The 15,568-nt window shown below is 43.1% G+C and overlaps 1 protein-coding gene across 2 annotated transcripts in view; it reads left to right on the top strand.

The window, feature by feature from the left end:
• Window positions 1–15,568, top strand: part of zdhhc16b (zinc finger DHHC-type palmitoyltransferase 16b) — a 39,161-nt gene that overhangs the window by 15,157 nt on the left and 8,436 nt on the right. For both annotated transcript variants that reach the window (XM_060939507.1, XM_060939508.1), the window contains 2 exons: window positions 1,099–1,346; window positions 9,147–9,341. In XM_060939507.1, coding sequence (XP_060795490.1) covers window positions 1,107–1,346; window positions 9,147–9,341 — 435 coding nt within the window. In that variant the 5' untranslated portion in view covers window positions 1,099–1,106. The remainder of the gene's footprint in view (window positions 1–1,098; window positions 1,347–9,146; window positions 9,342–15,568) is intronic.

The raw sequence follows: 15,568 nt of genomic DNA, 5'->3' as shown, positions 1-15,568 counted from the left end.
CGGCCGTCTCTTGTGCTCTTTCCTCTTCAGGTCAGGGGATTGAGATGACCAGGGCAGAAGCTTGATTCTCTGCTTGTCTTGATTTGGACATATGCTTCAGATCATTGTCCTATTGGAAGATCCAGTGACAACCCAGTTTTAGTTTCCTGACAGAGGAAGCCAGATTCTGATTTAAAATGTTCTGGTATTTCATGGAGTCCATGATGCCGTGTACCCTAACAAGGTTTCCAGGGCCTTTGGAGGACAAACAGCCCCAAAACATCACAGAACCTCCACCATATTTTACAGTTGGGATCGGGTTCTTTTCATTATAGCCATCCTTCTTTTTACACCAAACCCACCTTCAGTGCTTATTGACAAAAAGCTCCATTTTTGTTCCATCAGACCAGAGAACATGGTTTTAGTCAAAGTTGTTGTAGTGTTTCATAACTTCAGGTGCTTATGTTTGTGGTCAACTGACAGAAAAGGATTTTTTTTTTCTGGCAGACCTTCCAAATAATCTGTTGGCATGGAGGTGGAGTCTGATGGTGGTTTTGGAGACTTGGAAACCTCAAGATTTTACTTTTTCTTCTAATTCACTAACGATGATCCTTGGGGACTTTTTTTTTGGCTTCTCTTACCTTCTTCCTCACTGTATGTAGGGGCAAAATAAACTTGCATCCTTTTCCAGGTGAGTTTGTAACAATTCCGGTTGGTGTCCACTTTATTATTGCCCTAACAGTAGAAATTGACATTTTCAGGCGAGTAGCAATTTTTTATATTTTTATAGCCATTCTCTGACTTATGAAGGTCAACACACTTATCTTTCCCATGTTGATGTTGAGGGAATTTGGCCTCATATTTGTCCCCCAGTTAATCAGGAAGTCATGGGTTACAGCTTGAAAGTTCCTACATACTCCAATCAACTCAAACATGTACAATTTAAACGGGAAACATGCTTCAGTTACATTGTGTTCACTATAACCCTTTTTACTAATCTTTACAAGGGGTGCCAGTAATCGTGGAGGACATGGTAGTTCACCTGGTTACTACTTAGAGACTATGGTCTGATGGAGCGAGGCCATTGTGCATCTCATCTCATGTATTTGTGTGTTTCAGGAAAGGGGATGCATAGCTGGAGGTGTTATTTCTCAAGGCTCATGCGTCTGTCGGTGCGCTGGGTCCGCCTGTGTCCCCATCCGAGACAAGGCAAGCCGCCTGGCTCGCTCTGGCAGTTCTGGAGCTATGGAAAAGTCATCTTCAACTCCCTTTACTTCAACACCCTCACCAACTGGGATACGGTGCTCGACTCCATTTTTGAACCTGTTTATTGGTTGGTGGACAACCTGACCCGCTGGTTTGGGGTGGTGAGTTGACTGATACGATTCTTAGTTTTCATTAGTGAATAGTTAGTTATATGATTAATCATATACTCTTAGATTATTGTGGAATACCTTGGAATATTAGTATTATATTTTGCACTCTATCGAGGTACTTCATTTTTTTGTTGTATGTATTTTAACATTCTAAAATTGGTCTCTGTGCGGCGTTTGTCAGTGGACTAATTTTGTATTCCTTACAAGCAATTAAATGCATTTAAATTTATTCCATTCACAGTGATGTATTTATTATACAATGTTGTTAGCCTAAATAAACATAGAATAATGCCACCTTGAAGCTAACTGCAATTTTAATTAAACTAGGAAAATTTAAATGGGAAAATGGCTCAAATATTTTAACACAAGTATGGTTTGGGTTCTGTTGTGAAAAGTGAAAGGTTCAGGAATAAAACGTTCACAGCTCTAATAAATAAATCTATTTGTACCTGTTTATCTAACCTGCCTTATATTTGAATAATTGGACTATACTCTTACTAAAATGATTCTGTGTGGTGATCAAAAGGGGGTCATTGAGCACTTTTTTACCCACTCATAACATATTCAATAAAGTTTAAAAACCCAACAACCCTGATACACTCATATCAGCCACGGTCACCCTTGGCATCATCACTGGTTGTTAAAGGATTGATGTCTGTTCACTGGAGGTGAGTGGCCATAGACACGGAGAAGTGTTCGAGAAAACTTAATCACATGCAGTTTCCTACATTATGAAATAATTTTGTCTGTCTTCCAAGTGGCATTTATTATGTTCATCAATCCAAATATCAGAATGCATGGCATACAGTTGTGGTCAGAAGTTTACATACAGTTACATGAATGTCATCTTGGATATGAATGCCATGGAAATATTTGGGCTTTCAGTAATTTCTTTGAACTGTTCTTTTTCTGTGGCAGAATGTACAGCATACATCTTTAATTAAAAAAAAAACACTAGAATTTGGTGTACAAGTTTAAATTTTCTTTGGGTTTTCTGAAATCAATACAGGGTCAAAATTATACGTACAGGGTCAAAAATGTGCATACGCTCACTGAGATTATTAATTCAGAGGTGCTGAAACTTCCAAAATGTCTCTTATCTTGCCAAGGCCGAGGTCTCTTAACTTCCTGTTAGTGATCATGATTGACTACAGCTGGTAGCTTCTCTGTGCCTTCATAAAAAGGGTTTGTTTACAGCACTCATTGGATTGAGCAACACACAGTACAATGGGAAAGTCCAAGGAGCTCAGTGCAGATCTGAGAAAGAGGATCTCAGATGTACACAACTCCAGAATGTCTCTTGGAGCCATTTCTAAACAACTGCAAATTCCAAGATCAGTTCAAACAATTGTATGCAAGTTATTGTGAGGTGTAGTCATTTTGCCAAGCCACTTTGCTTCAAGAAAACCCAAACTGTCACCCTCAGCTGAAAGGAAATTGGTTTGGATGGTCAGGAACAACCTGGGAACCACCATGGCACAGCCCTGCCATGAGCTGGAAGCTGATGGATCACTGTCTACAGTTCAGTGAGTTTTACATCACCATGGACTAAGAGGCTGCTATCCAAGAAATAACCCCCTGCTCCAAAATTGACACCTTCAAGCTTAACTAAAGTTTGAAGCTGACCACATGGACAAAGAAAAAGCCTTCTGGAGGAAAGCTGTATGGTCAGATGAAACAAAGATTGAGTTGTTTGGCCACAATGACCACCATGTACAGAGGGACGCTGTACCAGCTGGTGGTGGTAGGCATTAATGCAGACCAGGTCAGAGGTCAACTGAGGAAGCTTCACCCCAGGAAAGCAGCAGGCCCGGACAAGGTGTGTCCCCGACTACTGAAGACCTGTGCCGCAGAACTGGGTGAACCACTCCGATGCATCTTCAACCTCAGCTTGCAGCTGGGGAGAGTGCCAACCCTCTGGAAGACATCATGTATTGTTCCAGTTCCCAAAAAGAATCGTCCCAGCGAGCTGAACGACTTCCGACCGGTGGCGCTCACTTCACATCTGATGAAGACGTTGGAGCGGCTCTTCCTCAGCCTCCTCAGACCCCAGGTACAACATGCCCAGCACTGTCTGCAGTTTGCGTACCGGGCAGGTGTCGGTGTGGAAGACGCCATCCTCTACCTGCTACACCGAGCCCACTCGCATCTGGATAAGGGAAATGGCACAGTGAGGATCCTCTTCTTGGACTTCTCGAGTGCCTTCAACACCATCCAGCCCCTATTGCTTCAGGACAAACTGAACAGGATGCGAATGGACCCCTGCCTGGTCACCTGGATCTCCAGCTACCTCACTGACAGGCCGCAGTACGTCAGGCTGAAGGACATCACGTCTGACACTGTGATTAGCAGCACCGGAGCACCCCAGGGCACGGTGCTGGCCCCTCTTCTCTTCACCCTGTACACCATGGACTTCTGCTACAACTCGGAGCTGTGTCACATTCAGAAGTTTGCCGATGACACAGCCATCGTTGGGTGCATAAGTGACAACAGAGAGGAGGTGTATAGGAGCCTGGTGAGGGACTTTGCTGTGTGGTGCAACAGGAACCATCTGTAGCTCAACACCTCGAAGACCAAGGAGCTGGTCATTGACTTTGGGAGGTCCAGACCAAGGTCACGACCAGTTCTGATCGAGGGAGTCGAGGTGGAGGCTGTGGATTCCGACAAGTACCTCAGGCTGTGGCTGGACAGCAAGCTGGACTGGACTTGCAACGCCAGTCACTTGTACAGGAAAGGACAGAGCAGGCTATACTTCCTTAGGAGGCTGCGGTCCTTTAACATCTGCAGGAAACTCCTGTGGATGTTCTATCAGTCTGTGGTCGCCAGTGTCCTGTTTTACACCGTGGTGTGCTGGGGGGGCAGCACATCCAAGAAGGACACATCCAGGCTGGACAAACTGATCAGGCGGGCCGGCTCTGTGGTCGGCGTGAAGCTGGACTCTCTGGTGATGGTGGCAGAGAAGAGGTCTATGGACAAACTATTGAACATCATGGACGATGCCAGTCACCCTCTGCACACCGTCATTAGCAACCAGAGGAGCCTGGTCAGTGACAGAATGCTCCTTCCCAATTGCAGGACGAACAGACTCAAAAACTCCTTTGTCCCTCATGCCATCAGACTGTACAACTCCTCTCTGGGGGGGAGGAGGGGTAACAGGAGGACCGAGGACGGGAAGGAGCAGTAGCCTAGCCTAACAATAAGCAATACCGGACAATGTGCAATATCTCTCCTGCTGCCCCCCCTTCTCCCCCTTTCCCCCCTCCTCTCTCTCCCCCCTTCCTCTCTTCCCCAAACTTTATTCTTTTTATATTTGTATATGTAACTACTTAATTTATTTTAATTAATCTAGAAGTTTTTCTCTGTTTCTCTTCTCTATTTATCTGTAATGATGATGCTGGAATCTTAATTTCCCTGAGGGAACCCTCCTAAAGGGATCAATAGTTTAATCTAATCTAAGGATCATCATGGTCTGGGGTTGTTTTGCTGCCAGTGGAATTGGTTCATTGTACAAAGTGGATGGAATAATGAAGAAGGAGGACTACCTCAGAATTCTTCAGCATAAACCATCAGAAACTTGAACACGACTTGGGAGTTACAACAGGACAATGAACTCAAACATGCATTAGAGCTGGTTGTGGAAGATAAAGCAGGCTAATATTAAGCTTAAAACAAGTCCTGACTTCAACCCTATTGAAAAATATATGGACCGTGCTTATAAGTCGAGTCCATGCCAAGAAAAAAAACAAATTTAATTAAACTCTACCAATTCTACCATGAAGAATTGTGAAATATCCAACCAGAATTCTGCCAGAAGCTTGTTCATGGTAAACAAAAATGTTTGGTCAAGGTGAATCTTGCGAAGAGACATTTTACCCAAGTATTAGGTGTGCTGTATGTATATTATTTGACCCTGTATATATAATTTTGACCCTGTGTTGATTTTCAGAAAACCCAAAGAAAATTAAAACTTGTGCACCAAATTCTAGTGGTTTTTTTTTAATTAAAGATGTATGCTGGACATTCTGCCACAGAAAAAGAACAGTTCACAGAAATTACTGAAAGCCCAAATATTGCCATAACATTCATATCCAAGATGACATTCGTGTCACTGTATGTAAACTTCTGACCACAACTGTACCTGTAGTACTACAGCTCTGTCCTTTGGTTCACTTTGCGGCTTAGTTTCATGGCGCACACCTAGTTGTATGAAAATATACTGTATAAAGTACAGTAAAATTGTGTACTACAAAGTATACAATGTGTTTAGTTTACTTCCTGCAATCCATACCTGAGTGACTGCTGTGTCTCACCTGCCCAAAAAAATCCACACCAAGGGGTTTCAATTCAAATGACCTCGTTTCAAGATGGCGCTGTGGACGGCAGCCTCGGCACTGCGCTCTCTAGCATTTTGTTTGTTTTTGTTTATTTTCTGTATAACCAGAGAAGAACTGCTTAACATCAGGCAATTCACTCCAGATAATTTTTCACTGAACTTCACGAACATGAAGTTTTCTTAAGGAAATTTTAGTTGGAGGAATGGCGCTCAATGGGACATGGAAGAGACACAGAAGGGGTAAGCGGGCTGGTGCACTAGTGAAACTCCATGTGCAGGGCTTTAGAACTCCGCTTCCATCAATCCACCTGGCGAATCTAAACTCCCTGCCTAACAAAATGGAGGACCTGCTTCTTCTCAACAAAATGAACAAGGACTTTGCATGTTCTGTTGCCCTCTTTCACTGAAACCTGGCTTCGTGATTCAATCCCCAACAGAGGTCTACTTCTCCTGGGTGCTCACTTATACTGAGTGGATCGCGTAGTGGAGCTATCGGGAGGAAAAAAGAGAGGCGGTGGAATTTGCTGCTACATAAATTAAAGTTGGTGTACAGATGGTCACAGTGCTTAGTAAATACTGCAGCCTGAATTTTGAGTTACTGTTCCTGAATTGCAAGCCATTTTATTCACCGTAGGAGTTTTCTTCCTTCATCCTGGTTGGTGTTTATATCCCACCCCAGGCCAGAGTGGATGCTGCTCTGCAAACTCTGGATCAGAACAAAACCACACAGGTGCACCTTTTCATAATTCTTGGGGACCTTACCAGGGAAAAATTTAAACCTGGAACTACCAAAATATGTACAGCATATTAACTGTCCCACCAGAGATAATAGCATTCTGGATCACTGCTACACAACTCTAAAGAATGCACATTGCTCTATTCCCCATGCAGCTTTGAGGCTGTCTAATCACTGCTTAGTCCATCTCATCCCAACCTACAGGCAGAAATTAAAATCTGCAAAACCTGTGGTGAAAACGGTCAAGAAATGGACCAGCGAGGCAAAACACGAACTGCAAGACTGTTTTGACTGTACTGATTGGAGTGTTTTGAAGCTGCAACGGACAATTTGGATGAACTGACAGACACTGTGACGTCCTTTATCAGCTTTTGTGAAGACATGTACCAACCAAGACCTACTGCACTTACAATAATAATAAACCATGGTTCACATCCAGACTAAGACAACTCCAACAGGCCAAGGAGAATGCTTACAGAAGTGGGGACAGAATGCTTACAGAAGTGGGGACAGGGCAAGCAGGCCAGAAACTAAAGAAATCCGAGTTGCTAAGAGAAGCTACACTGAAAAGCTGAAAAACAGGTCTTCAGTCAAAGACCCTGCATCAGCGTGGAGAGGCCTGCAAGACATCACCAGCTACAGGAGATCATTACCCCCTCCTGCTGAGGAAAACAAAGACCTGGCCGAATGCCTTCTACTGCAGGTCTGAGGCGAACACATTAATCCCAGGCCATCAACAACAGCCTTGATCACATACTTGGCAACCCCCCCTCCCCTCCCTTGATGCTAAGCCTGCACTCGGGGTGTGTGAGGAGGACGTGAGACTGCTCTTCCAGAGTCAGAAAATCAGGAAAGCACCAGGCCCAGATGGAGCCCCCCCCCCGTCTAAAAGCCTGTACTGACCAACTGACTCCAGTTTTTACACCGATCTTTGAACAGATCCCTCAAGCTGTGTCAAGTCCCCTCCTGCTTCAAGCACTCCACCATCATTCCGATCCCCAAGAAACTCTCCATCATGGGACTAAATGACAACAGGCCTGTCGCTCTGATATCTGTGGTCATGAAGTCCTTTGAATGACTAGTGTTGGCCCACCTGAAGAGCATTGCAGGTCACCTGCTAGATCCCCTGAAGTTTGCTTACAGGGCAAACAAGTCACTGGATGATGCAGTCTGCACTATGTCCTGCAACATCTTGACTGCCCAGGGACCTACACAAGAATCCTGTTCGTAGACTTCAGCTCAACCTTCAACACCATAATTCCAGAAATCCTCTCCTCCAAATTGTCCCAGCTCAATGTCTCACCTGCCATATGTCAGTGGATCACCAGCTTCCTGACAGGCAGGGAACAGCAAGCAAGGCTGGAGGCAGTCACTTCTAGCATGCGGTCAATCTGCACTGGTGCTCCTCAGGGATGTGTCCTCTCCCCACTGCTCTTCTCCCTTTACTCCAACGACTGCACCTCCATGGACCTAACTGTAAAACTCCTGGAATTTGTAGACGACCCTACAGTCATAGGCCTCATCCAAGATGGCGACGAGTCTGCATACAGGCAGGAGGTCGAACGGTTGGTGCTCTGGTGCAGTCAGAATAACTTGTAGCAAAACACGCTCAAGATGGTGTAGATGATGGTGGACTTCAGGAGACATCCCTCTGCAATGCTGCTCCTCCTCACAATATCCAGCACCTCTGTGTCAGTAGTGGAGACTTTCAAGTTCCTGGGAACTCAAAACCTGAAGTGGGAATCCAACATCAACTCCATCCTTAAAAAAAGCCCAGCAGACAATGTACTTTCTGCGGCAACTAGGGAAGTATGGTCTGTCACAGGAGCTGCTGACACAGTTCTACACCACTGTCATTGAATCCGTCCTGTGCACATCCATCACAGTCTGGTTCAGTGCAGCCAAAAAAACAGGACAGGAACAGACTGCAGCAAACAGGAAGATCAGCAGAAAGGATCATTGGTGCTCCCCTGCCCAGCCTCCAGGATTTTTTTTGGGGGGGAGATATGGGTTTACCTCCGTATTTCTGTCCGTCTGTCAAACACCCTTCTCAGCAACCACAAATCATAGCCACTTGGTACCGAGCTTCAGCTTGGGGTTCTATACCGTGTATACTGGTTTCAGGTCTGTCGCACATCGACTTCCTGTTTACCGACTGAATGCATTTACGAAACATATAGGGTGGATTTTGACGCTATTTCAAGAAGCACAATGCGATTTCAAAATGACAGTTTACTAGGATGCTATTTGAAATCCCTGGAGAGACACTGCTCTTTACTTACTTGTTTCAGGGTTAATTATTTGTTGAAGTCAACATTCATAAGTGTCCTATTCCTTCGATTGCCTGCATTCTGATTTAAGCAAGCGCGGGGGGATACGTAAGTGAGCAGTAGTTCACAGTTGATCTTATTATATTGTGTAATGGACTTATACGGTATATTTTAGTCCATATTGAGCATATATACACATTTGTCTTATATACATAACTTGCATATTACACCCCCTTGTATTGCTAGAGAGCCACCACCTGCTAGAACCAAATTCCTTGTGTGTGTCAACATACTTGGCCAATAAATATGGCTCTGATTCTAAATGCTGCACATGTCAAAGCACACTAAGATTACAAAATGGGGCAAAAAAAAAGCACTAAATTGTAAACAGAGCGAGCAAGCAATCATTAAAGCTCCTGGTATCTAATCCTTTCTTCTCCTTTTTTATGAAGGTGTTTGTGTGTCTGGTGATTGCTCTGACCAGTTCTGTAGTACTGATTGTCTACCTCTGCGTCCTGCCGCTGATCATACGCACTTACCCGACGCACTGGATAATCTGGCACCTCTGCTATGGTCACTGGAATCTTGTGAATATTGTGTTTCACTACTACAAAGCCATCACAACATCACCTGGATGTTCTCCACAGGTATTCATTCATTGCCGCTTACACCCCCACCCCACCCCACCCCCCCGACTGACCATGTAAGGTTTGCTTCATATTTCCAAAGATTGTCATTAATCCTACTAAACAGTGCAAAATTTCAGCCTTATGTCTTTGTTAGTTTTTGAGATATAGGGGTACAAGTAATGGGTCGGGGCTCAAATTTTACCGTTAAAACGAGTGCTGTAGAAAAAACTCAAGTTCCATAAGCCATCATTTTTGAACTATTTAAAGCTAGACGGCCTTTTGATTTCATAAAATCGGTGAAATTTAGTTCCCTCTGAAATTTGGTCATTGTGGTATGTTTATTTCTGGAATCTCATCTCATTATCTCTAGCCGCTTTATCCTGTTCTACAGGGTCGCAGGCAAGCTGGAGCCTATCCCAGCTGACTACGGGCGAAAGGCGAGGTACACCCTGGACAAGTCGCCAGGTCATCACAGGGCTGACACATAGACACAGACAACCATTCACACTCACATTCACACCTACGGTCAATTTAGAGTCTATTTCTGTAATATCTCAAATAAATAAAAAAATCAGGCCATTCTGTGGCTGGGAAGTTCTTTAATTTGAGGCGATTCCCGAGCAAATAATGTGCATGAAATCGCTTGCTTCACACAGTCAAGCAGACAGAGGAAGTCCGTGTGCGCATGCGCAGGTTTACCACCTTCTTCTTTTGGGTTTTACAGCAGCTGGCATCCACAGTGTTGCATTGCTGCCATCTACAGGTTTGTTTTTTTAACAACTTTATTGGGAATCAGTGAAAGGAAAATTACAGAATACGTAGGACTACCCAAAGAGGAAAGTGCGAACGGGACTCTTAGCCCCATGCTAGGCATTTCCTTTATTCATTTCCACAGTTTACCTTTGACCGTGCACTGACAGTTCCATCATTCTGTCGCTAAATGAACAGCTGATCACACCGAGGTGCTCACTGACTGCCGATATTTATTAGTTTGGTCCTGCGTTTCCTTTCCTTCATATATACAGGGATGAGAATTTTCCGCCGATTGGCGGATTTCTGACTTTTTCAGACCAAAATGATCGTTTTTGAGATTGATGTAAATCTGTTGAGAAATTTTCGGGGGGGGGTATGGCTAACGATCTGTGGTCACCTTATAACGTCTTGATTCTTGGTGGGCTCCGGGTAAACACACTCGAGTCTTTCGACGTGTCGTAATTAACATTCACTTTTGCGACAATGTTCGACTTATTTGCAGTAGAATTTTCGGGAAATCCCATCGCGTGCAGTGTATAAACACAAGTGTGCATGCTCTCCACGCATGGCTTGCAATTGCCGTTCACCGACCGTACACACGGTTTGATGATACGCATTGGTAACATCGGAAAGATACGTATTCAGGCGGGATATTTTAGCATATTGACAATGGCAAAAGTCGTAGATAAGAAAGAAAAGGATCGAGCGAGGGAGATTGATAAAGGTGCAGGGATAAAGAACTGTTTTCGATGGGCTTGGTTAGAAAGAACACTGAATGCCGAGATCGACGAGCAGACTGTCACAACGAAGCTCGGTGATCACATACGGAAAATAGACGTCCCAGGAAAAGTACTTTGCTCATTGTGTTCTGACATGATAAACTACGCTAGTAGAGGGGCAAGGACTATCGAACTTCACATACACACCAAAAAACACAAAGGTGGGTCGAAAATTATTTTGCCTGTTCAATGATTTATTATATTTATAATGTATATCGCACGAATCAATGCCATGGTGCGTATATATATATATATATATATATATATATATATATATATATATATATATATATAAAATACATGTCATGTATAAGTGTGTATCTTTTTATAAATGGGGTTAGCTTATCTAATGTAACATGTTGGGGAGAATCATAGTATCATATCTATATTTCTGATAAAATTTTAGGTATGATACCATGTATAATTCTCCTACTTATTGCTCATTTCATGGGGGGGTAAATTGTTGGCATGTGCCGCGTGGGAGCGTCTGCCCAAATTTTTTAGGCTGAGATGAACTTATAGTTTTTGATTTAAAAAAAATTTCCAATATGTAATGCCCATTGTACATGTCTGTTCTTTAATTCAAAATCACCATCTTGATCTTCACATTGACCGTATGGTATCTGTATTACATTCCACAACATCCTGTCCAGATAAAACCTAGTTAGTACACACAACAGTTAAAAGGGAAGTGATACGTGATGTTGAATGTTGCCTGCTTAATATGCAAGACCTCCTGCGACCATGATAACATGAGAAGAAAGCTTAAGAGAATTATATGATAGAACTTTTTTTCTGGTTTGTACTTCATTTTAAAGGATTAGAGTATTCAAAGACATGAATAGCAAAAATGCAGAAATATAATACTGTCGAGCTCGTTTATATTAAAAGGTGCATTGATTTTTTTGAAATCATCAAATGTGAATTGATTAAAAACAAGTCTCTTGTCCCATATTAATCATTTTCACCTGGTAGTCCACCAAGAAGGGGAATTTATTTCCAAATACATTGCAACTTTTTGCTGATAAAATTAATGGTTTTGGGGTAAAAAAAAAAAAAAAGCCAAAAATCATTAGCTCCTGCCCCCTGGGCCCCCGGCTTTTTTCAGACTTTTTAAATGTTTTTCATTCTCATCTCTGTATATAACATAACGACTTCTCACTTTCCGTGACTGTAGTCGGGCTTTCACGTTTCATTTGCACACTCACGTCCTCCACTGTTCTCTCCTGTTTCAAATTTGTATCCCACGATGCCTTGCGCGAACGGGGAAAGCCCACCACGTGATGTATGACGTAGTATCTTGAATTGGGTCATGGTGAAGCAGGAAAAAATAGTGGAGAATTTAGGGGCATGTGGCCTTGAATTCATTAATTGTTCTACTAGAAAAAAAACTAATAAAATTGGAAGTCTGTGATTCAAATTCAGTAGCTTTTGGTCCACTAAACAGAAATAATTGGGTGTCGGGGAAAATTCTTTTATGACTTACACTTAAAAAATCTGAAAGGCAGTCTGCCTTTAAGCTAGATGAATGAAATTTTCAGGAATTTTTCTTGGATACAAGATATCTTTAAATATTGCAACTGAAGATCCATGATTACATATTGATCACTTTATGTATTGTTGAAATCTATAAAGAAAAGATTTTCCATTTGTGCTTTGGAGCATTTTTGGCCCGCTGTTTCTCTGCATCTAAACATGTCAAAGCTTTCAAATTCTGGTATTTATTTCTCATATTGTAGTACTGTTTTGGTAACGAAGTATTTGTCTAAAAGGGATCAAACTTTGAGTTATGAGTCATTAAAAAAAACATTTTACACCCACATTTCAATACATATTGCTCATGTATGTCAAATGGCCCTTTTCCACTACCCTTTTTCAGCTCGCTTCAGCTCACTTCAGTCCGACACGGCTCGCGTTTCGACTACCAAAGAACAGCACGACTCAGCTCGCTTCAGCCCTGCTTAGCCCCTAAAACTCGCACGGTTTTGGAGTGGGGCTGAAGCGAGCCAAAGCGAGCCGAGTGAGGCTGGGGGCGTGAGCAGACACTCCCCTGTGCACTGATTGGTGAGGAGGAGTGTCCTCACATGCGCACACACGCCCCGCGAGCACGCTGGGATCTGTAAACACCGTAAACCCGGAAGAAGAATAATTACGAATTACGAGAATTTCTGAAGCCTTATGCGCCTCGCCTCATCTATACGCTCTTGCCGGTATCTGTTGGCGTTGTCGGTGACAACAAGCCACAGCATCAAGACCAGCAACACTAATGACTCCATGTCCTCCATGTTTATTGTTTACTATTCGGGTCGTGAGACTACCGCTTAAAAGATCACTGATGTCACTGTTTGCGCTGCTTAACGACATCACGTGACGTCCACCCACTTTCGCTAACTCCACCCAATGTGTCCACCCACTTCCAGCCAGCACGGTTCAGCGCGGTTGTAGTCGAAATGCAACTCCAACAGCCCCACTCAGCTCGACTCAGCCCAACTCAGCACGGCACGGCTCAGCCCGGCTCAGCCGCGTTGGTAGTGGAAAAGCGGCAAAAGTCTACCATAAAAAGATTTATACCACTGGAAAGAGCAGCTCTTAGTTAGCATATGCACAAAATATGAAGTTTGTATCTTCAACCAAGTTATATTGATTAAAGAATCAAACATGCCTTGTCTTACTGTCGATGGAAATGTAAAATAGAAGCACATTTCTTAAAATACAATCACAAAACTGTATCAAATATGCATTTTATGTTAAAATATTCTTAAATATCTCTTCTAGAGGCGGCACGGTGGTGTAGTGGTTAGCGCTGTCGCCTCACAGCAAGAAGGTCCTGGGTTCGAGCCCCGGGGCCGGCGAGGGCCTTTCTGTGTGGAGTTTGCATGTTCTCCCCGTGTCCGCGTGGGTTTCCTCCGGGTGCTCCGGTTTCCCCCACAGTCCAAAGACATGCAGGTTAGGTTAACTGGTGACTCTAAAATTGACCGTAGGTGTGAATGTGAGTGTGAATGGTTGTCTGTGTCTATGTGTCAGCCCTGTGATGACCTGGCGACTTGTCCAGGGTGTACCCCGCCTTTCGCCCGTAGTCAGCTGGGATAGGCTCCAGCTTGCCTGCGACCCTGTAGAAGGATAAAGCGGCTAGAGATAATAAGATGAGATGAGATCTTTTCTAGACAAATACTTAGTTACCAAAACGATAAAGACTTTGCACAAGCTTCATTCAGCTGAGTTAGTTGTTATTGATCAGTATGGGAAGGTTTTGCTGCATTTTTGGATATGCAAATCGTTCTGAATGAAACAGACATCAGATTTGTTAATTTATCAAAAGTCATTCTTCATCATCAGGGGGGGAAAAACGAGAGAAAGTTCTAGTTCTAAACATAGAAGGGAGAATTGGGGGGGCATTCTGCAGGACTTGGTGTCGAACGGAGAGGTCAAAAACCCTCTGGTATGCTCACTTCATTTCCACGAAGGTAAGAATTAAAAAAAAATTAATATTAAAAAGTGCATTTACGTTCAGGGATACTTCGGAGCGGGTTGTATGCGTGCTTGGGACCCAGTCATTATGGGAAACAGCTGACGCTGATCTGAGCGCAAATAGCATGTGCTGTAAGGACACAGAGGCTTTTCGAAGTATTGTCATCACTGTCACGTATGTTTTTAGCCATGTTTATGACTCTGCTTTCGGCTTTGTTTGTGTGTGTGTTGTGGTGTTTTTTTGTTTGTAAATATCACACCTGCTAATAAACACTCTCTTCCTGCACTTAGATCCATCTACCACCGCATACCTGACAGAATACTTGCAAAGACTCTGTGAAAAGTGTCCTTACAGCACGTGCTGATTTGCGCTCAAATCAGCGTCAGGTGTTTCCCATAATGACTGGGTCCCAAGGATCCCTGAATGTAAATACACTTATAAAATTTTTTTTTTTTTTTGTGGGTTGAGAGTTCTTATCTTCGTGGAAATGAAGTGAGTATACCATCGGGTTTTTGACCTCTCCGTTTGACACCGAGTCCCACTGAATGTTTTTTCCCCCTATTTTCCCTTCTGCGTTTAGAAATCTCTCCAGGTTTCCCCCCCAGTGATGAATGTCTTTTGGTAAATTAAAAAAATCTGACGTCTTTGTTTTGTTCAGAACGATTTGCACATTCAAAAACGCAGCTAAACCTTCCTATACCGATCAATAACAACTAACTTGGTTGAATGACGCACTACAAGCGTGCCCTGTCATGGCGGCGTAGTTACTGTTGCTTTGGGGGTCATGTGACAGTGCAAATCCTCAATACTACATTATGCACATTATAAATACCGGAATTTTAAAGCTTTGCCTGGGATTTTTTTTTAATGGATTGTAGATCTTCAGTTGCAGTATTTTAAAGATATCTTGTACTCGAGAACAATTTCTGAAAATTTCATGCATCTAGCTTAAATAGTTCAAAAGTTATGGCTTATGGAACGTCAGTGTTTATTCTATAGCACTTGTTTTTTGTGGTAAAATTTGAGCCACGCCCCCTTATTCATGCCCCTGTATCTCAAAAACTGCCGAAGACGTAAGGCTGAATTTTTGCACACTAGTGAGATTAAACTTTGAAGGTATGAATGAAATCTGGTGATTTTGAGGCAGATTTAACCCAACTACTGTACATTATTACTCATGGACTAAATCAGTGTATCGAATCATGGCCGCATTTGAACCACAAATGAATCTTTTTTTCAGGTTG

The sequence above is a fragment of the Neoarius graeffei genome, chromosome 14, assembly GCF_027579695.1.
Source record: "Neoarius graeffei isolate fNeoGra1 chromosome 14, fNeoGra1.pri, whole genome shotgun sequence".
In the NCBI taxonomy this organism is placed as follows: Eukaryota; Metazoa; Chordata; class Actinopteri; order Siluriformes; family Ariidae; genus Neoarius; species Neoarius graeffei.
Note: the sequence above shows the minus strand (reverse complement) of the source record. Positions and strands in the feature narration are given on the sequence as shown.